Below are 27479 nucleotides of genomic sequence, written 5' to 3' on the forward strand. Positions count from 1 at the left end.
TGTTGAATTTTGTCAAAAGCCTTTTCTGCATCTATTGAGATAATCATGTGGTTCTTGTCTTTGGTTCTGTTTATATGCTGGATTATGTTTATTGATTTGCGAATGTTGAACCAACCTTGCATCCCAGGGATGACGCCCACTTGATCATGGTGGATAAGCTTTTTGATGTGCTGCTGAATCCAGTTTGCCAGTATTTTATTGAGGATTTTTGCATCGATGTTCATCAGGGATATTGGTCTAAAATTCTCTTTTTTTGTTGTGTCTCTGTCAGGCTTTGGTATCAGGATGATGTTGGCCTCATAAAATGAGTTAGGGAGGATTCCCTCTTTTTCTATTGGTGGAATAATTATTTCTAATAACAATAATTTCTCATCAGTTGCTCACACACACACTGTATTCACACTAACTTGCATAGCAGACATTCCTCCTTCCTTGCCCTGCTCTATTATTCTGTAACTGAACTTCCCTTGTCTCTGCTCATGCAAATGCTACCATTCTGCAAGTCTCCTTTCAAACGCTCCCCTTTCCAGAAAATTTTCCCTGAGTCTAGAAGTATTAGGTTGATGCAAAAGCAATTACTTTTATGGGACTTGAACTAAGCTTTTCTTAAGGTGCTTACTACTTTTACCTTGAAATAAGAGTTACTGGCATGGAAGACATATTTCCCAAATAGACAGTAGAGACAGACAGTCTATACATCTAAGCATCCTCCAAAGCAGATTACAGTAGTGCCAATGAAAAGGCCTTCCATAAACATCTGTTGATGGAATCTATTCCTTTTCATTTTTTTCTCAGTTAGTCATACCCTCCTAAGGTTCATACAAAAAAACAAAACAAAACAAAGCAAAACAACTTCAGGAAATTCCCTGGCTCCTTCATTTCCTTTTCTTCTGCATCTAGTTAGTTGCCAGGTTTTATGAATTCTATCTCTTCTTGATTTGCACTGCCTTACTTCAGGCCCTCAGAGATAATAGCTGAAAGGCCAGGAAAATATAAAATGTATTCAGAGAATTGTCTTCCTTGAGTCTCAATTTCCTTATCTTTAAGCTGTTTTACATACTCACAATGCTGTATGAGGATCGGATGAAAAAGTATATATATATGAAAGTATCTGGAAATTTAAAGCACTATAAAATATAAGATGAGGCCATAAATCACGCATTTGTAAGTGTGTTGTCTTGGATATGGCTTTTAATATCTGGGTTGTATTTTTCTAATCTATAAAATGAGTGGTTCTGTGGTAGGTAATCTTAGAGATGGTTGTTTAGCTCTGCTATTTGAAAATTCATCATTATTCAAAGCACATTAAAAAATTTTTTTTTCAAATGAAGAGGGTGGCCTGTGAAACAGGTGACTAATTCAGTTGGCAACTCAAACATATTTAGCATGCAGAAATGTTTTATGCATAGTTCCCCATTTTGTCACACAGAACATTGAAAGGACATGTACTCAAGGGTCAAGACTTAATACAATTTACTGTTTTATCAGGGACTTTCTAAAATAAAATTGGCTTTTTCTTTTTAAACTAAGAATGCTGACAATGAGGACTACAGTGACTACCTGCCTTGATTTGGGCGAAGCAACCAGTACTGATTACACACCATTGCTTCTGTGTAATCAGTGCAAATGTAAAGAAAGTGAAAAAGGCAAACGATATCTTAGCATTATTATGAAAACAGTTTTGACCTCATAGCTTTCTGAAAGTCTTGGCCATCCCCGAGGGTCCCCAGATATATTCTAAAAGCCAATTACTTAGAACAATATATGGCAAGTGGTAAAAACTCAGCAAATATTAGCCATATTAAGAAGAATAAAACACTATTGTTGTTGTTGTCATTTTTCCCACCACTGCTAGTACCATCACTAGGGATACCATAAACAAATGAATGCCCATTACCAAGAAATTTAAAGCCCATGGCTCTTCGATAGCTTTCAGCAATGTTGATCTTTGAAATTAGAAATCCCCATTTATATTAAAATGACTTTTATTAATGTTCTTACATACAACATGCTAGTTGTTGACCATTTACTCCTAGACAAATAGAAATGAAATCAGAGTGGGGGAAAGAAAAGAGAAGATAAAGATTTGAGAGCTAGGCACATGGGGGTTGGGGGAGAGAGGCAGGTGAAAAGTAGAGGCAGAAGAGGACAGAGGACAACAGGACAGAGGAGAGGGGTGAGGGGGAAGACGGGGGAGAGACAGATAGAATGAGACACAGAGAAGAGAAAGGTGAGGGAAGTAAAGATAGAAAGGGCAGAGAAACAAACATGATAAACTGAGCATTGAAGGTAAGGAAAACATGGCCTGGAAGCACAAGGCCAAGGGTGATAATTAATTGTGCTTATGTCAACACAATTTTCTGCTTTCACACACAGCCTACAGACAACTGAGCCCTCAAGTGATTGGAAATTTCAGAAAACCAGTCCTTTGGTAAGTTCAGATGTGCTATGGTTTGAAGCAAGTCTCTCCTAAATTCAAGTGTTGCCAATGTGACAGGATTAAGGGTAGGGTCTTTAAGAGGTGATTAGGCCATGAGGGTTCCTCCCTCATGAATGTCATTAAGGCCCTCATAAAAGAGGCTTCATGTAGCAGTGTCCTCCTCTTGCCCTTCCACTTGCTGTCACAGGAGGAAACAGCAAGAAGGCCCTTATTAGACACTAAATACTGGCACCTTGATCGGAGACTTCCCAGCCTCCAAAACTGAGAAAATAAATTTCTGTTCTTTATAAATTACCCTGTTCTGTTCTTGATAAATCACTCAGCCTCAGGTATTCCTTTAAAGCAAGATAAATGGACTAAGACTGATGAAATTTCAGGTATTTTGTTATAGCATCACAAAATTGACTAAGACAAGATGTTACAGAAAGATGCTAAAGATGTACACTCAAAAAGGTTAAAGATATAAAAACACACATGAATGCACATACACACACACCCCTAGGACATTTTTTTGAAAAACTTTATCAACAATTAAAGTGTAGAGATGAGGGTGAGAAGGTGTATTAGTCAGGGTTCTCTAGACGGACAGAACTAATAGGATATATATATATATATATTTACTGGGTTAGTCTGTTTTCATAATGGCTGCTGATGAAGACATACCTGAGACTGGGAAGAAGAGGTTTAATGGACTTACAGTTCCACGTGGCTGGGGAGGCCTCACAATCATGGCAGAAGGCAAGGAGGAGCAAGTCATGTCTTATACGGATGGTAGCAAGCAAAGAGAGAGGTTGTGCAGGGAAACTCCCATTTTTACAACTACCAGATCTCATGAGACTCATTCACTATCATGAGAACAGTGCAGTAAAGACCTGCCCCCATAATTCCATCACCTCCCACCAGGTTTCTCCCATGACACATGGGAATTGTGGGGGTTATAATTCAAGATGACTTGGGTGGGGAGAGAGCCAAACCATATCAGAAGGTGTGAATAGAATAGAATATGATCAGTTTTATAAAAAGATATGTGTGTGTGTGTGTGTGTGTGTGTGTGTGTGTGTGTGTGTGTATTCTCCCAATACTTGTCCTCATACACGAATGATACCTTGTCTCATAATACCGGTGAAAACCACATCAAAAACAACATTAATTCCAAGTAGTGGATTTTTAAGCCTCATCTCTGTATTTCTTTAAAATAGCTAATTTCAGCCAATCCTTCATGAAGAAACCTTCTTAATGAACTACCAGCACCCTGTGGTTCATTGGCCCTTTCTACTATTTATTTGTTCTAACATGAATTTTGCTCTGTAAATTGTTCTTACATTTATACAAGTGTATTACCACCAAATAAATTGTAAAGTCCATAATTTGGCAGAGAAAGAATTAAAGATACAAGACAATGGTGATATGTCTCTAGGAACACACAGTATTAAATGTTCCAAGGTAAAGATGACCTGTCTCAGCTTTTCACGTCTCTCAATACACATGCATGTGTATGTTCTCACTGTTTCTCTTACACATACGATTTTTTAAATAAAAAAATTAATATTTTTAAAAAATTGTGTTGTAAGATAAACTATAGTTCTAACTTGTAAAATAGCAAACTTTATTATAAACTTTTCTTTTTTTCTCTTGCATTTGTTGGCTAGTGATGTTACCAACAGGTCAGAAACTGTGTTTTAAGCTTAACAACGTGAGAAAATTTCTGGCCACATTCAGGATGTAGAGTAGAATGATGGACTTGGAAGACCCATGCCACCATGTATAGTGAAGCTAAGCAGGCTCTAGGCTTTCTGTTCTTCTCTGTAAAATGAAAATGAGGTCTGTCTACCTACAGTCTTAGAAAGATCAAGAACACTGAAAAACTTAAACACTATACAGATGAATTTCTATCAACATATGATAGAATGCTAACCATGAAAAGAAGACTAAATTCAAATTTACCTATTAGTTAACCAGGAAGGAAAATCTTGGAAGTATATTGTTATTATAAATGTGCCTAAATTTCAGATAAAGGTTGAAAAAATATGAAAGTATTCTGATAATGAAAACTAGAGAACAGTTAATGTTCCAAAGCAGCAAACATATAACTCTAGATCATTATAGTAGTTTAAAACATCTTAGGATTTCTTATTTCTCCATGACTCTGAGCACAGATCCACTGAAAGTGCTTCTAGGGCCTTAAAAGAGCATTTGTATTGGATGGACTATTTCTATTAGCTGGACTGTGTAAATGTCAGTAATGGGTGTGATCAAGACAAAAGAACAAAATGTTCCCTCAAGATTATTCTCTGCTAGTTGGCCACAACCTATTCTGAATCTCCACTTTTTTGTGAAACTGGTGAGACTGAGAGACAGGTAATCTTTTATAATGGGATTAAGCCATTGGTCTATAGCAGTGATTCTTCAACTTCAGCACATATCAGAATGATTAGGAGGGCTTATTAAAACTGGGATTACTGGGCCCCACCCCTAGACTGTTTAATTCTGGGTGGGATCTGACAATTGGTATTTGTAACCAGTTCCTATATACTGCTGATGCTGCTGGTCAGAGATCACACTTTGAGAACTGTTGTTCTACTGCAGGGGCTGGCAAACTTATTCTGTATAGGCCCAGATGGCAAATATCTAAGACTCTGAGGGCCATATTACATTCTCTGTTGCTGATTTCTTTCTTTCTATCTCTCTTTCTTTCTCTTTCTATTTCTTTCTCTCTCTCTCTCTCTCTCTCTCTCTCTCTCGTGTGTGTGTGTGTGTGTGTGTGTGTGTGTGTGTGTGTGTGTGTAACAACCTTTGAAAGGCTTGGCTCAAGTGTCGTACAGAAACAGGACTTTGCTGATCTCTGGTCTATTGCAAAAAGGGGAGGTGCTTTCTGTTTCAGTTCTTATCCTTCAAGAGCTGGATTCCTTAGTACACTTGAACAAGCAAAGTTTCCAAACTGTTCCTCAGGTCCTCAGTAGTCACCAGCCAGTTATCCAGGTTAATTAGATATAATGGACCTTGGTCTATTCCTGTATATTACAGACTCTGTCTCAAGGTCTTGGCATAAGCACACTATCTATAATCATTCACTTGGCTCGTTTTGGTCAAATGGGAGAATGTAAGGCCAATTTCATCAAAACTAATAAAATAATAGTAAGAGTCAGTCATTTTGAGAGGAGCTCCTCAAATAGGGGATGGCATGAGAGGAGTGGGACTGATGCTGTCTCCTCTACTAAGCTCCACGAGGTCAGGGACTTTGAAAAGTCACACCCTGTTCCCTCCAACTCTGCCCAACACACAGTAAGTACATGCTAAATCTTTGTTACTGAATGATTAGCCATGTACAAGTCTATCCCCTAGTAGATCTTGAGTTCAATGAGGACCCAGAACTTCACTAACAAACTGTTTTTTTCCTTCCCTTTTGAAAAGTTAAAAAATTATAGAATAGTAAATGATGTTGACAAATACTTATGTAGCTGTAGCCCAAAATTAACAAATATTAAGTTACTGGCTTCAGTTTTTTTTTTAATAAAAGGACTAGCATGTCATAGATAAAGCTAAAGTTACCCTTGATCTTCCCATAAAAGCCTTACATTTCTTTGCTAGATTAGGCAGTTTAGAAGTTTTTGTGTTGTTATCATAAGCCTATGATAAGATTGGCAAACTTTATACCTCATATTTTCCTGCCACGTTCATAACTAAGTTATCCTATATAATGTAGAATTATTGAAATAATAGCAGAAATCATTGTCTTTTTCCTGACTTTATGGGAATCATTCTAAAGTTCCCCAATTAAACAAGACATTTGCTGTAGGTTTTTAGAAGATACATTTAACTTTAAATACTCTGGAATTTCCATTGTGATGTCCTCTTTAACCCATGGGCTATTTAGCAGAAGAATTACACACATTGCTGAGAAGTTCCTAATCCATGGATTATTTAGAGGTGTGTTATTCTAGTTTTCTATTATATGACATGTGTTTAAGTACCTGTTATTGTGACTTCTGATGTAGTTGCTTAATAATGTATGAGCATGTTCTGTATGATGTAGCTTCTTTGGAATTTTCTGAGACCCCCTTTATGACTTAGTATGTGGTGAATGTTTGCAAAGACTCTGAAAGTACAAATATATATTCAAAAAGCATATATTCTCTACTAGTTGGGCAGGAGAGTCTATATGCTTATATACATACACATATATATCTATAATCAAATTTACTCATTGTAGTGTTAAACTCTTCTAAATCTTAAATATTTCTTGCCTGCTAGTTCTGTTTCTGAAAGAGGGTTGTTAAAATCATTCAACAAGTTTGTAGATTTCTTGAGTTCCCTTATGATTCTGGGTGCTTTTGCTTTGAGTATTTTAAGGTTATATGGTTAGGTAGTTTTTTATGTTGTTAGTTCCTAGGTGTTATACACTTTTATGGTTCCTTTTATCATGAATAGTATCCCTTTTTATATGTATTAACGTCTTTCACCCTAACTAACATTTTACCTAATGAAAGTACTGCCGAAACAAGATTACTTTCGGTTAATATTTGTTTTGTATCTTTTTCCATCTATTTTCAACCTTTCTACATTAATTTATTTTAGGTTAGTCTCTTTTAGACTGCATGCAATTAAGATCTTTAAAAATCCTTCCTCTGTGTTTTCTAGTAACCATGCTGCTTTTTTTCTCCTTTTCTGCTTCTTGCTGGAGAGGACTTTTTCTCTATTCCCCTTTTCACTCCTCCACTGGTGTGGAAGTCAAACATTTTATTTCTGTCTTTCAAGGGTTACCCTTATTTTAAGTATTCACATTGAAAACAACAAAATCTGAAGTTAATACCTCTATTGTCATTCTGAAAGTTCCTTGTAATACTTTACCTCCATTTCTTCTACTCTTAATATTATTTCTGTTATTTTTTCTTACTATCCACAGTTAGATTTTTTATTTACTAATTTGCCTACCCATTTCTTTGCTTTTCATTACTTCTTGCATCCCTCTGCTTCTTTTGGTGTACTATTTACTTACTAGTGAAGTAGACGACGACGAGTAGTTGTTCCCCCACCCCCAGCAATGGTCAATCTTAGAATGCCTAAAAAGTTTTACCTTCACTTTTGAAAAAATGTTCTAAGTGAGCAGTTATTTCCCTTAGCGCTTTCAGAAAATTATTTCACTGTTTCCTGGCAATACTGTTACTGATGAGAAATTAAGTATCAGTCTGATTTTTGTTTCTTTGTGGATAATGTGTCATTTCTCTTTGGGTTGTTAGATTTTCTCTGTCCTTGGTGTTTTTTGGTTTCACTAAAATATGCCTTGAGATTAATTTCTTTTTCTCTATGATGCTCAGATTTTTCTTATGGTTCTTTAATCTGAGGATTTGACATCTTTTATAAATTCTGGGTTACTGTTAATTATTATTTCTTCTAATAGCACTCTTTTTTTCCTTCTGGAAGTTTGATTAAATGTATATAGGGTTTCTCATGCCTTTTATTTTTCCTTACACATTTTTATCTGTTTTTTTCCTTCAATGATCTGGGTATAGAGTAAGTACTTGTGGAAAACCTTTAAAATTGTCTATGAATGTCCTATGTCAATTGTGAATATATAGCAGCATAATGGGTAAAGAAAAGCTTCTGCAAACCGTGGCCCAACTAGTAAGTACTCTAATATCAAAGAAAATTCTACACATATGTGTCAAATCTTTATAGTCACTACAAATTCAGCTTAAACTAGTTTTGATTGAAATGTAGCAAACTTTTGTCCTCCTATTCCTTGCAAAATGGCTGCAGGAAGAAAAAATCCTTCAGGAATTTCTGTGAGCACTACTCAATCTCCTAGAGATCTTATCAAACCAAAATTCTTGTTAGAGGGTAAATTTTCAGTAATGAAAAACATTCATATGATAGAGGACTACTATCAAGAGCACACAGTAGATTTGGTAAACAGACCACTCCTCTCATGCAAGCTTTCCAAATGACAATGACTAAAAACAAACTGATATCTTAGAAATGACAGTATTCTAGTTACAGACTCTATTTTTTTTTTTTTTTTGAGATGGAGTCTCACTCTGTTGCCCAGGCTGGAGTGCAGTGGCACAATCTCAGCTCACTGCAACCTCCACCTCCCGGGTTCAAGCAATTCTCCGCCTCAGCCTTCCGGGTAGCTGGGATTACAGGCACCCGCCACCACGCCTGGCTAATTTTTGTATTTTTAGTAGAGACAGGGTTTCACCATCTTGGCCAGGCTGGTCTTGAACTCCTGACCTGGTGATCCACCCGCCTTGGCCTCCCAAAGTGCTGGGATTCCAGGAGTGAACCACTGTGCCCAGCCCCTAGTAACAGACTCTTTAGAGTCGCACATTTCCCTAACCATTCAGAATGAGGATATATGAAGAACAGGTATAAACAACTTAAAGAGATGAGTAAAAAAAGAGTATTCGCTAGGCACTGCAAAAAGTCATTACTGAAAAGAAACATTAAAAAATAAATAGGTTTACCAATTCTCTATCCCAACACAAATTTATCACTCAAGTCTCCAATGTGAAGTTACAATCTGATATTCTCTAAAGCAGTCTTGATATTTTTAGATATGTAATAAGGACATAAATTGATAACTCTCTTTTAAAAATTAATTTTTTAATTGACAAAAATTATATTTATGGTATACAACATGATATTTATATATTGTGGAACAGCTAAATCAAGCTAACTGACATGCATTACTTCACATACTTAGCTTTGTACTGAGAACACTTAAAATCTACACTCTTAGCAATTTTCAAGTATACAATACATTGTATTAACTATAGTCTCCATGTTGTACAATGTATCTCTGGAACTTATTCCTTCTGTCTGACTGAAATTTTGTTTCCTTTGACTTATATCTCTTGAATCTCCTGCCTCAACCTCACCCTCCAGCCCCTGGTTAACAGCCATTCTATTCACTACTTGCATGAGTTCAACGTTAAAAATCTAAAAGATTCGCATTTATGTGAGATCATGTGGTATTTGTCTCTCTGGGATTGGCTTATTTCACTTAACATGTCCTCCAAGTTCACCCAAACTGTTACAAATGATAGGCTTTCCTTCTTTTTAAAAGACTGAATAGTATTCCACTGTGTGTGTGTGTGTATATATATATATATTACATTTTCTTTTTCTTCCTTTTTTTTTTTCATACTTTCAGTTCTAGGGTACATGTGCACAACGTGCAGGTTTGTTACACATGTATCCATGTGCTATGTTGGTGTGCTGCACCCATCAACTCGTCATTTACATTAGGTATATCTCCTAATGCTATCCCTCCCGTTCCCCCCACCCCATGCCAGGCCCCGGTGTGTGATGTTCCCCACCCTGTGTCCAAGTGTTCTCATTGTTCAATTCCCACCTATGAGTGAGAACATGCGGTGTTTGGTTTTCTGTCCTTGCGACAGTTTGCTCAGAATGATGGTTTCCAGCTTCATCCATGTCCCTAAAAAGGACATGAACTCATCCTTTTTTATGGCTGCATATATACCACATTGTCTTTATCCATTCATCTCATAACCTCTTAAAATCTTTTCCTCTTATTCTGATGATGACAACTTTAAAAAGGTTGATCTTGAGAATGTTAATGATGGAGCAGAATTTAAGCAAATCCAAGTGTGTCTGTTTATTTATCTATCTTTTAAAGGCTTCCTCACTTGGAAATAATAATAACTCATTAGTTATGAGCACTAATCTGTGATCACCTGCCAGATGCTAGCCTAAAAGAGCCAGGTATTGCAGATGCAAAGATGAGTGGAGCCTGAGCTAGTCCCTTGAGTGGTTCATAGTCTAGACACACAGGCAAACTCTCCAGTATTATAGTTACATTTTAAATGTCATTTTCCTTTCAAGAAAGAGTAATCAATAAGGACAATCCCTGTTATATGTTCCCTTTACCCTACAGGAGTTTTTTCCAGTTACTGCTTATCTTCCTGTCCTTGAAATTCTCTTTTTTGTTATCCACAATAATAAAGTTTCCTGGTTCTCCTACTTCTCTAACCACGTCGTCTCCTTCAGCCTAACAAAATGAAGGCATTCCTCAAAGCTAACTGCTTAATTAAAAAAAAACCACACACACAAGGACAAAATAAAGGTATTTTCAAGACCAAGAAAGTTTACTACCAACAGATCCCACCAGGAGAAATCTGAAGGTTATACTTTAGTTGAAACAACAATGACCCAGGATACAAGATCTGAAACTCAGGAAGAAAATAGTAGTAAATACATGGTAAGTAAACAAACACTGACACATAAAACAACAATAATAAATTGGGGGAGTAGTGAATTTCGGGAATCAGGTTGTGCTAAACAATGAACATATCTTACAGGGAATAGAAAAGAGGGAACACTCACTCTGAAGCTTAGATAATCTTGATGTTAATATTGCACGAGAAAGACACTAGAAAGGAAAATTATAGGCCAATTCAAGAATACAAATGTAAAATTCTTAAACTATTAGTAAACTGAATTTAGCAATTTATTTTTAAAATCTTATCAACGTAATCTACCATATTAACACAGTAAAGGAGAAATACCAAATGAAAATGTCATCAAATACAATAAATGTGTGCAACAGATGAAGAAACTGCATTTAGTAAAACGCAATAATCAATCATGATCGGAACTAAACAAAACAAACAAAAAACCCAAACTAGCAAACCAAAAGTGGAAGAAAATGTCTTCACTTTGATAAAGGGTATATACAAAGATCATACTTAATGGTGACATGTTCAGAGCTATCTTTCTATCATCAGGAATAAGGTAAGTAGGCTATTACCACTGGTTCTATTCAACAGTATTCTAAAAGTTCCAGCCAATGTAATAAAGGAAAAGCATTGAAAGATTTAAGAATTGGAAAGTTAGAAAGAAAACGATCAATATTTCAAGGTGGTTATTATGTACATAAAAAATCCCAGGTAAATTATCAGAATTTATAAGAGTAAATTCAATATTAATGGAAAAAAATCATCTATATTTCTCATAAACCAGCAACCATCATTTAGAAAATATATATTAAGACATACCACTTAAATAACAACAACAAAAATAAAACACATACAGTATTTGGGAAGAAATATAACAAAAGATTGTGTTAACCACTATAAGGAAAATTATAAATCTTTCAATAAGGAAGACTTTAGCAGATACAAATATATACCAGGTTCTTGGATAAAAAAGACTCAACCATGAGAATGTCAACTTCCATGAAATTACACTCTGATTTAACATAATACCACTGAAATCCCAGCAAAAGTGGTTTTTGTTTTGTTTTGCAGAAATATGATAAGCTGATTCTAAAGTTTACATGGAAGAAATAAGGACCAAGAAGAGTTGGAAGGAGTAATTTTCACAGAAGCAGAAACCAAAGGTCCTATCATAAAGGTATGAAAAAAAAAAAAACCGCTCAATCTCACTGGTATTCAAAGACATTAAAACCACAATGAGATCTCCCAACACACCCATCAGATGGGCAATTATTAGTTTTTTTAACTTGCAGTGCCTATTGTTAGGGTGTAGAAAAGTAAGGATGCCCAAATACTGCTGGTTAAAATGAAAACTGGTACAATCACTTTGGGAAACAGTTCAGCATTACCTACTAAAGTTGAACAAGAAACAATGTGCTTATTCTACCACCTACCCATTTTACTGTTGGGAACAAACCCTAGAGCAGCAGTTCTCAAACGTTTTGGTCTCAGGACACCTTTTACACTCTTACAAATAATTGCAGACCCTCCAAAAGCTTCTTTGTTGATATGGGTTATATTTATTGGTAGTTACTGTATTAGGTATGAAAATTGAGAAAAAGAATTAGACATGAGAACATAAAGTACACAGTCTATCAGCCATCAGAACAACGGCATCATCACATGCCACCCAGTCTCTGGAAAATGCCACCATATGCTTGTGAGAGGATGAAGGTGAAAAAGGAAAATGGTAGTTTAGTATTATGAAAATAATTTTGACCTCTCAAACTCCTTGCAACGGCCTCAAGGAACCCCAGTTCTTGAACCAACTTTGAGAACCACTGCCCAAGAGAAATTCTTGCATGTGTGCACCAGACATGTATAAGGATGTTCATAGCTATACTGTACATGATACAAAAACCTAGAAACAACCCCAAACCCGTTAATTGGTATATTCATCCTATGAACTACTACACAGCCATAAAAAGTAATAAATTAGTCATATCTGACAATATAACTGAATTTTGAGCAACAGAAGTAAATCATGAAAAAATATATTCAGCTTTAATATAAAGTTCAAAAAGAGGCAAAACCTAATGAAGTATCGGTGATGAATATGTCATAGGCTGTAAAACTAATGAGAAGTAAGAGAATGAGTAACATCAAATGCAGAAAAAGTAACTGTTCCCTGAATAGCAGGCACGGGGATACACAGGAGGCTTCTAAAGTACTGGGAGGCTCTAGTTCTTTGGCTGAGTAGTGAGCACATGGGTATTTATTTTATCCATGTTTTATATGTTTTGTACATAAACAGAATTCCAAAACTCAAAATTAAAAAATAGTAAACCAAAACAAAACAAAAATGAAAAGACTAGAAAGTCACTTTTAATGGCAAAAACCGCAATTACTTTTGCACCAACCTATTAACTTAATAGCCATAGAAGAAACCACAAAGGAATGGGTAATTTTGAATATGTTCAAAAACTGAAAAAAAGTAAAAGTGACACAAACAAGAAAAGCCCAGACCAATATTAAAAGTCATACTAATAAAAAAATGTTTAAACTACAAATGGATGTGAATGCATGAAAATAATTTACTCTTATTAGCAATCAAAAGCAAACTAAAACAACCATCAGTTAAGAAATAACAACACTAAATATGAGTAAGGGTGTGGTAAGACTAACACTCTCCTACAAGCTGGCAGGAATGAATATTGGTGCAACTTCCATGTAGGAAGTTTAGCACATATAATCAAAGGCCTGAAAAATATAAACACTCTCAAAACCAATAATTCAGTTTCTGAACATGAATCTTAAGGAAATAATCTGAACTACTGCACAAAAAAAAAAAAAAACTGTATTAAATGAAACTGGAAAGAATCTAAATGTCCACAAAGGGACTATCTAAGACAAAAGATAAGAAAACTATCTTTTATTTATAGAACCAAATATTGAATGGCTACACAATGTTGCTTACTTCACAAATACGGAGAAATAAAATCATGTCAATAAAAATGTATTTTATAACACACAAAATTATATACAGAATAGTTTTTTTTTTTTTTTTTTTTTGAGATGGAGTCTTGCTCTGTTGCCCAGGCTAGAGTGCAGCGGTGCAATCTCCGCTCACTGCAAGCTCCACCTCCTGGATTCATGCCATTCTCCTGCCTCAGCCTCCCGAGTAGCTGGGACTACAGGTGCCTGCCACCATGCCTGGCTAATTTTTTTTTTTTTTTTGTATTTTTAGTAGAGACGGGGTTTCACTGTGTTAGCCAAGATGGTGTCGATCTCCTGACCTCGTAATCCACCTGCCTCAGACTCCCAAAGTGCTGGGATTACAGGCGTGGGCCACCGCGCCTAGCCCAGAATAGTCTTCTAACTTTGTTTTCTTAAATGTATAGAAAAAAGACTGTAGGCTGGGTGCAATGGCTCACGCCTGTAATCCCAACACTTTGGGAGGCCGAGGCAGGCGAATCACCTGAGGTCCGGAGTTCGAGACCAGCCTGACCAACATGGAGAAACCCCGTCTCTACTAAAAATACAAAATTAGCTGGGCATGGTGGCGCATGCCTGTAATCCCAGCTACTCAGGAGGCTGAGGCAGGAGAATCGCTTGAACCCGGGAGGCAGAGGCTGTGGTGAGCCGACATTGCGCCATTGCACTCCAGCCTGGGCAACGAGTGGAATTCCGTCTCAAAAAAAAAAAAAAAAAAAAGATAAAAGACCGTAAACAATGTATCCACTGTTATCACACCTATCTCTGAATGGTGAGTTTATGGGGGTTTCTCCAGATATTTTTGGTATGACCCAAATTAATTCAAATGAATTCATATACTTGTAAAGCTAGACAACAAACCTAATTACAAAACCCATAAACCTCTCAATGGCTCTCCATATTAACTAAAGTACAAACACATCACTTTGGTGCCCAAGGCTCTCTACACTATATTTCCACTGTATTTGGCCATGTGTGCTTACCCTCCTTAAGGTTATCAAAGTAGACTTCCTACTGCTTCCGAACATGGCCCATACCTTTTGACCTCAGTGCCTCAGTTCAGACTATTCAATCTGCCTGGATCACCTTCTCTACCTGGCTGCGTTCTACGATCTTCCGAAGTTCATGAGAAACACCACCTTTTTAATGAATGTTTTTCTAACTCTGTGCTAAACTAGTCACCCCATCCAGATGTTATTTCTCTCTTTGATTTCTACAGAAAATATTTGAGCACCATTACTCTTAATACAATTTACCTTAATTCTAATAGCTATCTTTGTTTTAATGCCTCTACTAGGTTGTAGTAGTTTGAGAAGGGGCTCTATCCTTCCTCTGCTCTGTCTCTAATACTGATACACTGCTTCCCAGAATTAGGCATATAATGAGTACTTAAGGAACTTAATAAATTATTGTCACAAGAGATTAGTCTCTTCTCTTGGGCATGAGAAAGAGGAAGAAAGAATGGGAAACGTTTCTCATTTGAGACAGCATGGAATTTCTCAGAAACAATAAGGAAACAAGTACCATAATTATGGGCTAATATTTTATTCTTTTTGCCAGCTAAAAATCTATACATAATGATAACTTAGTTTCTATGGACACAAAACTGTGCTTGGCATTCCTAAGAACCTACCTCCAAAAGCATTTCTGGAATACAGTTTGTGCTTGAAGTGACACACTTGCAGAAAATAAATATTTTCCTTTCATCGACTTTGCTTAAGTCTGCCTTAAGCCTCTTCTGGAACAAAATACTGTTAATGACAATAGAAACAGTGAAAGAAAAAGAAGGAAAGTGGATGTTCTAAACACCTGAGTTAATTACTAAAAGCAAATCCTAAGGGGAAAACACAGGCAAACTAAAAAAACAACCAAAAAAACACCCCTTTTATTATCACTTTCCAATTCTACCTTCATCTGTTGCCAAATTCCAGGAAACAACTGAAACCTTAAGGTAAGAAGGTCTTTAAAGGCTTCTATTTTCTTTTCCCATGCAAATCTTTAAAATTGGACTAATCTTCTTATGTACATATTTAAGTATTGCTATATCCATTCAGTAAGTATATATTGAGAACTGTCCTGGGCATACAGAGGTGAGTAAGACACACAAGGCCTCTGCTCTAAATGTCTATAGGCTGCTACAGAACCCATGTACATTCTACTGGAGAAAATGAAAAACATACAAACCAATGAACAAGATAATTACAGATTACGATAAGGGCTGTAAAGCAGAGAAAATAAACAAAACAGGGAGACATTCAATAATCAGTGAAGGCCTCTCAGATACATTTAAACACTGAAGAGAAAAAAGGACCAAGCCATGCGCAATACCTGGGTAAAATCTTCCCAAGCAAAGACAAGTGGAAAGGTCCGAGATGGAAACAGCCTCACTCTGTTTAAGGAACACAAACAAGGCAGTGTGGCTAGCTGTGGTTTTTCAAACTGGGGGTCACATTTTAAATTGCGATGTTAAGTTTGTGGGTAATTGCATTTTTTAAAAGGAAGTCAAATAGAAAAAATACATCAGAGAGTCACATGTTTTCAGAAGTATTCTTTAATGAACTTTTGCTTCAGTTATGTGAGTGTGCACATGTTTGTACTGGGTTGCAACATATAACATGTATCTTACTTTGAACCGTGGTCAAATCTGCACTAAGCAAGCAGAGTAGTAACAGATGACGACAGGGGGTGGAGGGCTGGCAAGAGCCAGATCACACATGGCCTTGAATTATAGGCCACCATAAAGAATTGGGATTTTATACTAAACGCAGTTGGAAAGGCACTGAAGGGTTTCAAGCTGGAGAGTGACATGATCTAATCCGACATCAGGGTATTGCCAAAAGATTACTGTAGTGAAAATCAGAAGATATTTACACTAGTCCTGGCCTAGCCAATAACATCAGGGATTTTGAGCAAATCTCTTAATCTCTCTAGACCTCACTTTCTTCATTTTAAAAACGAGAAGGTTGCCCCAAGATGACCTTTAAGATCTTGTTTATTGCCTAATTTCTGCCTGTATTCTGCTTCCTTCCTTCAGCATAAATAAATGACTATTGGGGTGTTACTAGCTCATTAGGTCTAATTCTGAGTTACTTCATAAAATATTATAAACCATGTATTCACTGCTATAATAGTTACATTTCTGTAGAAAGCAATTGAAGAATGATCTCTATTGGGACCAGCTATATTATTAGAAATAGGAACTCTGGGTGAAAAGTGAATCAGGTGCTTTTGCAACTCTCCGGAACAAAGTTTGGGGTGTGAAGAAAATTGGCAAGGAGGTATGAAAAGATTTACTGACAAGTATTTGAAACCGATTTCCAGATTTGTTCTGTCATCAACTGATGTATAATCTAGGATGGTTTAAAGTTGCAGGGAACCTCTGCTGAATACTAGCCAAGATGTAGAAGCTTCACTCCTTTCACAGTAACCAAAATGACAACTGAGGCAAAATATTCACAGAGAGTCTACTATATGTTAAGACATGCTAGATGGTTTGATATATGTTTTTTTAAAATTTAATCCTACTATATTATTTGCACTTCATAGATATGAAAACAGGGGCTCTGAATAGACAAGCTATTTAGTGGCAGGGTCAGGATTATAATCAATCTTAAGGTAGGCAACATATAAATCCTTATTTAATTCCATATTTACAATAAGTTATTCCATATGTTTTACAAAATTACTGTACAGGTATTAACTATTCAGTTAAGTACCTGACAACTCAAGTATCTGTGACATCTGGACACGGAATGTTCAACCAATAAATCAATTCTGGACTCATTGGTACTTTGCAAGATACAGTTTGGGATAAGAACTTGTTCCAGCATTGGAGGGCCTATTCTGTGGGTAGCATGCTGGGTTGTATGAAAGCGAGATCAAGCAAAATATCCAAGGAATTTGTATACCCGATTAAGTACACATCAATAGTATTATGGCAGTTTCCAGGTACATTTTCTCTAGTGTTGCTGGTGAAAGGCCAGCAGTGGAACCGTTGACTGGACAATGTCACCCGTCTTGTGGGCCTAACAAGTATCCTGCAAGTTCCATAAACACGAGGACATGCTAAAAACTTAACCGATTTCCAACTTACATTAATCCTTTAAAGGGAGCGTGGGACACACCACTTGACCATTTGAAGCAGCGCACACGGCTTGTCATGGAGAGGAAAACCTTTGAGACGTGCCCAGCATCATTCTTGTGAGGGCTGAAAGGGTACCTAACACCTCCCACAAATACACTCACAAACACTCCAGCAAAGTTGGGGATGCTCACTGCACACCCGGAACAGAGTACCCACCTGTCACATACTCAGCTTCGAACCTCCGCCGGGTCTCAGAGATGAGCTTGGCTTTATTCTGGGCGTGATTCTGGATGGGAGACATGACCGGACCTTAGATACTACTTCCATCAACCCGCTTACCCTCAACCCAGCCCACCTGCACACGAGCGCTCGGTCCCCGGGCCTTAGAGGCGGCTTCCGGGTCCGGGGGGCCAGCGGCGGTGCAATAGGCTCCTCACCTCGGCCATGATCACGGTCGTGGAAGTGATTGCAGTTGTCGCCGTCGCCCGTTCTATCGTCGCCAACCGAGTATCTCATCACCCGCCAGTCCCTCCCAGAGGTAGACAGAGAAGGGTGGGAGGGGAGGCGGTCGCGTGACACCGGAAGGCGGACAGAAGTGCTGCCGCACCGCCCAATCCAATGCGGACGCCTGGGTCTGGAGGCGGGACCAGGCCCTCAGCCTAGGTCCCATTCGTTTCTCGTCCGGCCTCGCCCCGCGACATCCCCCGCACTGCGGTCCCGCCCCCGCCAGCCGGGAGATCGCCGGCGCTTCCCCTGCGGAGCTCCGCCCTAGAGAGCTTGCCGGCTATTTGCTTTCACAACACTCCCAGGGCCCCGCCTCCTCAGCCTCCCTTGGCAACCTGGCTGGCTTCTAGGCTCCGCCTCCTCTGCGTTCGACGACGCAGCCTCCGTCCGGCCTCCCAGGATGCAGCGCGCTGGCGGGAGGTTTGGAGCCGATGGATACAGTATCCGCCTGGGGCATCCGGTATGTTGCCGCTGCGTTGAGGTAGGATGGGGCTGGCAAGTCTTCCCTTCCCGGGACTTTGCAGAGGGGGCGATGGGGCTGCATTTCCTCCCCTTGTCCCCGCATTGCGGGAGAGAGGGAAGGAAGCGGGCATTCCGAGACCTGGGTCTGCCATTCCTTGGAATTATAATTGGATTTTAAGTGCTACATTCGGTGATTATTTCTCTTGAAGCTTTTTTTCATCCCTTCAGTATCCTTCCAACTTGGAGTGTGAGATGCTTAATGAGCAAAATTAAATCTTTATTTAATTACATATTTACAATAAGTTATTCCATATGTTTTACAAAATTACTGTACAAGTATTAAATATTCAGTTAAGTACCTGACAACTCAAGTATCTGTGACATCTGAACACAGAATGTTCAACCAATAAATCAATTCTGGACTCACAGGTACTTTGCAAGATACAGTTTGGAATAAGAACTTCTTCCAGCATTGGAGGGCCTATTCTGTAAGTAGCATGCTTAATGAGATGCTTAATGAGCAAAATATCTGTGAAATCTTTAATTGTTATATAAAGTTAAATGATAAAAGCGTCTTTCGGCTTATTAATTAAGGTAGTTGTTCTCAGCCCGGGGGCGGGGGGACGTGGGGGGCGGTTTTACCACCCAGGGGACCTTTGGCAACGTCTGGAGGCATTTTTAGTCTCCACTGCTGGGGGCCGGGGGCCAAAGAGATGCTTACTGGCTTCTAGTGGATAGAGACCAGGGACGCTGCCAAACATCCTGCGGTGTACATGAAAATTCACAACAGTTATCCAGGGCAAAATGTCAATAGTGTCAAGGTTGAGAAAGATTTCGAATTAAAGGGACTGGAACAAATTTTGTTCGTCAGTTAAAAACGATTGAAAGAAAATAGTTGCACATACAATATTGCCTTTTGTAAAGTTGAAAGATACTGAAAACTACAAACAAGTTGAAAGAATAGTCCCCCATATTTCCATCAACCGTAGTCATCCATGACAGAATGGCATGTTAGCATCTTTTGTCCTAGACTTTTAAATATATTTACACTTTTTGGGAAAAAATGAACACATTGTCTAAACGTTGTTTGACTACATCCTTAAAAGATATTTCAGATATAACTAAAGTCTCCTTCTACCTCTACTCACCTATCCTGGACGCTTAATTGTTCAGAATCAACAGTCATTCAGAATTTGGCATGAAATGTTTACAGTTTTACATTTTCTATTTTGGATCATACTGCCTGGGTTTGAATCCTGGCTCTGTCACTTCTTATCTGCAAGCCTTTGAGAAGATCCTGAAACTCCATGCCTCAGTTTCTCCATCTATAAAATGGGATAGTAGCAGTGCCTGTGTCATAAGGATGTTGTGAGGAAGAAACGAGTTAATCCAAAGTGCTTAGAACAGTACCTGGCACTGTTTCTTCAGGGAAAAAAAATAGTACATGGCACTATTTCTTGAGAAAGCACTCAGGGAATGTAGCCATTGTAGGTAAATAGAACATATATAATGCTGTTTTATTTGTTTTAATTTACGTAAATATACTGCAGTGTACATTTGCCTGCAACTTAATTTTTAATTCATTTTATTTTTGAAATCTAACCATGATTTTATATATATATATGCATATACATATACATATAGATAGATCTAATTCGTTCCTTTTAACTCTCGTATGATAGTCCGTCTATACTCATTCCCCTATTGGTGTTCATTGAGGTTTGTACGTTTTTTATATTGCAAATATCAGCACAATGAGCATTCTAGAGCAATGTATTCATTCATATGTGGGATTATGTCTCTGGGTTTTTATCTACAAATGAAACTACTGGATATATGCATTTCAGTTGACTGCCAAATTACCTTCAGGGTCATCTCTTCGTTTTATTTAAGTACTCATAATTTTCTTCTAATTCTTAGCTCTTTTTCCAGTCTGATCTCACTCACATTTTTAACACTGTCACCAGGATCTTTATAACTCAAAAGTACAGTCCTGTGATTTCTGTTTTTGAAGTCTTTCAGTGGTTTATCATTACTTATATGAGAAATTTAGAAGTCCTTAATATGACATAAAAATCTTTAATGTAATCTTCCCAAATTCTCTAGTTGATCGCCATTCTCCCATATTTACTCACATTTCAGGTATATTAGATAATGTTGAAAAAGGTGAGATCAATTCTGTGTAGGGCCCAATAAATAACTTACGTAGGGAGAAAAAAACTTTTAACAGTGGCCCTATTTTGTAGGAATGTTAATTTACTTTGGTTAACAATGTCATATGTCTTGGAAAAACAACATCTATCATTATTATCTTCATAAAATTATGTTCGGTATTTTTAGGTGCCATTTTAGTTGGGTGTCTTAATTCTACTTTTTTCCCAAGGATACTTTCGCTTGGTCACAATTGATATGGTTTCTTAGACTTTTTGGATCTCATCTGCTCTTCTGGGATAATCTGGAACCTCACTGATAGTTTATTTGAAGAATTATCACATTTATAGGGCCAAAATGATTTATGAGCATTTAAAGAGAATGAACAACATGTTTATTAAGTGGGGGCGGGGGACAGTAAAGAATAGATGAGGATGATAATTTTATTGCCAGCCTACTACTGTTGTGTTAGCATATGCTTGTATATATTATCATTTTTCTAGTATACACACACATCTGTTTTAATTTTATATATAAAATAGATACAGTCAACTTTGATGTATGGTAATATAGAACAGGAAAAGCTCAAATTAATTATGTAGTATTTTATAAATAATCTGCTTTCTGGTCTCCACATCCTGCCCTGCCACCCTGCCCTGCACCGCCATCCCTAGTTACTTCTTCTGTATCTTCTGCAGCCACTGTTACAATGTTAATAAGTAAAAAGTCAAATAACCCATAGGCTAGAATAGTAAACCTGGCACCCTGATAATCAGGGTTTAAAATAGTGAGGGGTTGCTTATAATTGGACTAAGAACCTCTAAACTGAACATTAGTTTGATTTGTTTCCAGATATGTTTCTATTTTTTAAAAAATGCCAGTTATTTCATGGCCTGCAGGTTTTACGAACATATGCCAAAAACTTTAAAAATAGACATTGTAGCAGCAATACTTCATATCTATTCTCTTAGCAGTTACACCTGAATAAAGCTGGGAAAAAAGTTAAAATTCATTTTAGCGATGAATTAAATTTTAATGATTGAGTATTAATTAGATATGATAAACAGCAAACATTAAAAACAAACGAGATTGGAAACATGTTGCATTAGTATAAAATATAGTGGGTATGCACATATATGTAAATTCAATAAGTCTTGCAAAAACTTTTCACTCAGTAGTCATTTATGTTTTTAGATCAGTTTAAGTTCATGAGAATAAGTTTGCTTTTTGCCTGGAGATCATATTGAAAGCAGGTTGAATTAGGATTATACAACAGAGTTTTGAATGCCATGCTAAGCTTCATAGCAATGGTTCGCAAGCTTTTTTTCGTTACACCATTCATATGTTCTATACACAGTGTTTAGCATCTATTTTTCCAGGTAGTAATTCAAGAATCACAGGTCTATTGAGAAAGGCAAGGGACATGCAAGCTTTTGGATTAGGGGGTGAACAGTGACAGGATCAAGTGTATGTTTTAGAACAATTAACTGATGTATTAAATAGCATAAATGAGTTGATGTTTTGGAGGGAAGAGAGATTAGATTAAGGAAGACTAAGAAGCTTTTACCTCAACCTGAGAGATCACAGCCTGAACTATAGTAGTGGCAACTGGAACAGAGAGTTGGAAGTTAGATGTTTCTAACTTAGGGAACTTGATGATGACATTTAAAGAACAAAATGTAAGGGGCCTAACTTTCCTAAATTCTGACCATTTTATAATCAGATTTTCCTTACTCCTATCACACTTAAGTTACTGGTAAGTGAACCAGAGCATTGTACTGATTAAACATTAGTTGTGATATTTAACATTAAAATAATAAAATTCATACAGAGGTGATTTTTGTTTGCTTTTGATATTAAGAAATCTGAAAAACTTTGACTAGGTAGTAAAAGATGATGAACTCTTCGAGCTTTACCTCAGAATGTGTAATTTTCATGCTTTTCCTTTCTAGAAATCTAGGAAACCTGACATGGGACCTTTGGTAAATACATTATTATTCATATATTTTGATGGAATATAACTAATACATTTATTTTCTCTAAACTATAGTGTCATAAGTAAAAGCCACACCTTTGATTTACCTACCCTATCTTCTTTACTGATGAAACTGAAACTACTTTGTGATGGCTATTGTCCTAGATCTTTCTGTTAATTGCCTAACAACAAACCAGTAAGCCAATGACTTCTTTTTTCTTCTTTATTTACCTGTTGTTATTGACACATTGTAATTGTGTATATCTAGAGAGTACAGTTTGATGTTTTGATACATACATATATTGTATAACGGTCAAGTCAGGGTATTTAGTGTATCCTTCCCTCGTGAATGTATCCTTTCTTCCTGGTAAGAACATTCAAAAACCTCTAGTTATTTTGTAATAAGTAATAAATTACACCTTACTGTTAACTATTTTTACCCTACTGTGCAATGGGACACTAGAACATATTCCTCCTATCTAATTGTAACTTTCTACCCTTTGAGCAACCCCTCCCCATCCTCCCATCCTCTCTCCTTTCCCCAGTCTCTGATAACCGGTATTCTACTCTCTGCCTCTATGATAGCAACTCTTTTTAAAAAAATTTTAGATTCCAGATATTAGTGAGATCATGCGGTATTTGTCTTTTTGTGACTGGCTTATTTCACTTAACATGATGTCTTCCAAGTCCATACATATTGTTACACATGACAGGATTTCATTTAATTTTGTGGCTGTATTAATAGTATTCCATACTATGCACCAAAAATTGGTATATACACCAAATTTTTTAATCCATTGATTCGTTGTTGGACACGTGGGTAGATTCCATATTTTGGCTGTTGTAAATAGTGCTGAATAAACATGGGTGTGCAGACATCTCTTTGACATTGATTTCATTCCTTTGGATATAGACCCAGTAGTGGGATTCTGGATCATAGGGTAGTTCTATTTTTAGTTTTCTGAGGAACTTCCATACTGTCTTCCATAGTGGCTATACTAATTTACATTCCTATCAGCAGTGTGTAAGTGTTCCTTTTTCTCCACGTGCTTGCCAACCTTTGTTATCCTTTGTCTTTTTAGTAATAGCCATTCTAACTGGAATTAGATGGTATCTCATTGTGGTTTTGATTTGTGTCTCCCTGATGATTACTGATATTGAGCATTTTTTTTTTTTTGTATACCTTTTGACCATTTGTGTGTCTTCTTTTGAGATATGTCTATTAAGTTATTTTGTCCATTTAAAAAATTGGGATATTCCTGTTCTTTATATATTCTGATGTAAATCCCCTGTCAGATATATAGTTTGCAAATGTTTTCTTACATTTTGTGGGTCGTCTATTTACTTTTTTTTTTTGGCTGTGCAAAAGCTTTTCAGTTTGATGTAATCTCATTTGTCTCTTTTTGCTTTTGTTGACTGTGCTTTTGAGATCTTATTTAAAAAAATCCTTGCCCAGCCCAATGTCATAAAGTGTTTCCCCTGTGTTTTGTTCTGGTAGTGTAATAATTTCAGGTTTACATGTAAGTCTTTAATCCATTTTGAGTTGATTTTTTATATGGTGAGAGATAGGAGTCTGGTCTCTGCATGTGGATATCCAGTTTCCCAGCACCACCATTTATTGAACAGACTGTCCTTTCCCCAATGTGTGGTTCTTGGCACCTTTGTCAAAAATTAGTTGGTTGTAGGTAGATGAATTTATTTATGGCCTCTCCATTGTGTTCCATTGGTCTATGTGTCTGTTTTTATGTCAGTACCACGATGTTTCAGTTAATGTAGCTTTGTAGTATATTGTGAAGTCAGATAGTATGATGCTTTTAGGTTCGTTCGTTTTGCTCAGTATTGCTTTGGCTGTTAGGGGTCTTTTGTGGTCCCATATGAATTTCAGGCTTGTTTTTTCTATTTCTGTGAAGAATGTCATTGATATTTTGCTAGACATTGCACTAAGTCTATAGATTGCTTTGGGTAGTATGGCCATTGTAACAGTATTAATTCTACCAATCCATGAGCATGGGATCTTTCCATTAGTTTGTGTCATCTTAATTTTTTTATCAGTATGTTATAGTTTTCATTGTAGATATCGTTTTGACATTTTTGGTTAACTTTATTTCTAGTTATCTTTTTTTTTTGTAGCTTTTGTAAATGGAATTGTTTTCTTGATTTCTTTTTCAGATAGTTCGCTTATTAACATATAGAAATGCTGCTGATTTTTGTATCCTGTGACTTTACTGAATTTATTAGTTCTAACAGTTTTTTGGTGGAGTCTTTAGGGTTTTCTCTGTATAAGATTATGGCATCTGCAAACAAGGACAGTTTTACATTCTCCTTTCGGATTTGGATGTCTTTTATTTCTTTCTCTTGCCTAATTGTTTTGGCTAGGATTTCTTGTATGCAGTATATAGAAGACTGAATAAAGAGATCAACAACTTTTTTTATACGTGTGTTCAATATTGAGGATATTCTTTTGTCTTTTATTTTACTGATTATTTCAAGTTGCCTTTCTTATAATGAGTTTGTTCGGAATAAGGGAATGCATGCCAGGGCAGAGTGGTAGTTAAAAAGTGTAGACTCTGGAGTCAGAAGGCCCCTTTTCCAAACTAGCACCATTGCTGATTACTATTAACTGTGGATTAGTGTTGTAACCTTGGAAAATTTTCTTATCTTCTTTAAAATAAGGCTTTCTTGCTTAAAAGGTGGAATAATAAGAGTACTTATTTTAAGAGAATGGTTATTAGAATTAAATAATGCATGTATCGTACCTGCCATATAATAAGCTTGAATGATTGATAACTATTGTTTAATTCTTGTGTTCATTATAATAAATTGTGTTAATCCTCTATTTTTTTCCTAATTTGAATAAGAGTAGTGACTTCGTTGGGTCATACAAATGCATACAAATGCATTGCCTTTGTAAACTAAGATTTATTTGTATTAATCCTATGGAGATTTTTTAAAGCCTTGTTACAGCATCTCCTAATTTTATTCCTGGGGTTTCTTCTTTGTCTTAGAGCATGTATAGGCTCCTGTCTCTGGAAAGCAGAAGTCCAATTGCCTGGGCTGTGGGAGAAGTATAATTGAAAATCACCGTATTTGGGGAGAGTGAGTTGCAAGACAAGTAAACCACTAATTGAATTGTCATTCTAAAGGGGCTAAGGCAGAGAGTGGGAAACCACATTAGAGTTGTTAGGTTTGAAACAGAGAAGTATAACCCTTAAGCAATTTTCTGAGTCAGAACAAATATCTGAAGTCACTTTTAATAGAGCATCTAAAGCTTTAAATATATGCTGTTAACACTTTCAGTTATCTTTTTTGATATGGTTATTTGTATTCTTAGCAGACTTTTTTAAAGGGTCTAGAGAAATAGTATTTAGGATTTTTTTGATAAGTATGATATTGTCAAAATAGTATAAAAAGCTTAAAATGTTTACTTAATAAAATGTACAGTTACCTATGTTGTAGTTGTCTAACAGAAATGTATTTTCTTTTCAACTCTTCCTACTTCATGGCAGTTTTTCCTCATTTCTTTTTTAGGTTTGGAAACATCAACTGGAATCAATTTGCATTTGAAAATTAGATCAGCACAAAGACTTGATATTGTGGAATGACTAGCAAACAAGCAATGTCATCTAACAAACAAGAAAGGCTCTTGTGTTATAATGGGCAAGTCCTTGTTTTCCAGTTGTCTAAAGGAAATTTTGCAGATAAAGAGCCTACAAAAACACCCATATTACATGTCAGAAGAATGGTATTTGACAGAGCAACAAAAGTATTTGTTCAGAAGTCCACTGGATTTTTTACCATAAAGGAAGAAAACTCTCATTTAAAAATCATGTGTTGCAACTGTGTGTCAGATTTCAGAACTGGAATTAACCTCCCTTACATTGTGATACAAAACAATAAAAAAAATAATGTTTTTGAGTATTTTTTACTGATCCTTCACAGTACCAATAAATTTGAAATGCGTTTGAGTTTTAAACTAGGCTATGAGATGAAGGATGGCCTAAGGGTCCTTAATGGCCCTTTAATTTTATGGAAGCATGTCAAAACATTCTTCTTTATCTCTTCTCAAACTGGCAAAGTTGCTAGTGTGTCAGGTAACTTTTCCTCTATTCAGTGGGCAGGGGAGATTGAAAATTTAGGTATGGTTTTATTGGGACTAAAGGAATGTTGTTTATCTGAGGAAGAATGTACTCAAGAGCCTTCAAAATCAGATTATGCAGTTTGGAATACCAAATTTTGTGTATATTCTCTTGAAAGTCAAGAAGTATTAAGTGATACATACATTATTCCTCCTGCTTATAGCAGTGTGGTGACTTGTGTACATATTTGTGCAACTGAGATCATCAACCATCAGTTAAGAATATCTCTCATTGCCCTTACTCGAAGGAATCAGCTGATTTCATTTCAGAATGGAACTCCTAAAAGTGTGTGCCAGCTTCCATTTGGAGATCCTTGTGCAGTTCAACTTATGGATTCAGGTGGAGGAAACCTCTTTTTCGTTGTATCCTTTATGTCCAATAATGCTTGTGCTGTATGGAAAGAGAACTTTCAGGTACTACACTTACTGTGATAATAATTCAGTTGGTGGTCTCAGACCTTTTAAACATGTCTGTACTTCATAGAGTTCATTCTGGAGTCTTATTATTTAAGTCAATTTTCAGTTCTGTACTTGAAGTAATGTATATTACATTGTTC

At 36.6% G+C, this 27479-nt stretch overlaps 2 protein-coding genes across 3 annotated transcripts in view; one reads left to right on the plus strand and one right to left on the minus strand.

The window, feature by feature from the left end:
- MOSPD2 (motile sperm domain containing 2) overlaps positions 1 to 18264 on the minus strand; it is a 50080-nt gene extending 31816 nt beyond the window's left edge. Inside the window, exons 1-2 of one of the 2 annotated variants that reach the window (XM_011977805.1) lie at positions 18133 to 18264; positions 17912 to 17981 (exon numbers count right to left, since the gene is read on the minus strand). In XM_011977805.1, coding sequence (XP_011833195.1) covers positions 17912 to 17981; positions 18133 to 18141 — 79 coding nt within the window. In that variant the 5' untranslated portion in view covers positions 18142 to 18264. Of the gene's footprint in view, positions 1 to 6258; positions 6426 to 17911; positions 17982 to 18132 lie in introns of those variants that run through there. The other variant, XM_011977806.1, reaches the window with a different exon arrangement.
- Positions 18265 to 18603: 339 nt separating this feature from the next.
- The window catches only part of FANCB (Fanconi anemia, complementation group B), a 28770-nt gene continuing 19894 nt past the window's right edge, over positions 18604 to 27479 (plus strand). Inside the window, exons 1-3 of the mRNA XM_011977807.1 lie at positions 18604 to 18680; positions 22863 to 22983; positions 26316 to 27336. Coding sequence (XP_011833197.1) covers positions 26386 to 27336 — 951 coding nt within the window. The 5' untranslated portion in view covers positions 18604 to 18680; positions 22863 to 22983; positions 26316 to 26385. The remainder of the gene's footprint in view (positions 18681 to 22862; positions 22984 to 26315; positions 27337 to 27479) is intronic.

The sequence above is a fragment of the Mandrillus leucophaeus genome, unplaced genomic scaffold (assembly GCF_000951045.1).
Source record: "Mandrillus leucophaeus isolate KB7577 unplaced genomic scaffold, Mleu.le_1.0 Scaffold1842, whole genome shotgun sequence".
In the NCBI taxonomy this organism is placed as follows: Eukaryota; Metazoa; Chordata; class Mammalia; order Primates; family Cercopithecidae; genus Mandrillus; species Mandrillus leucophaeus.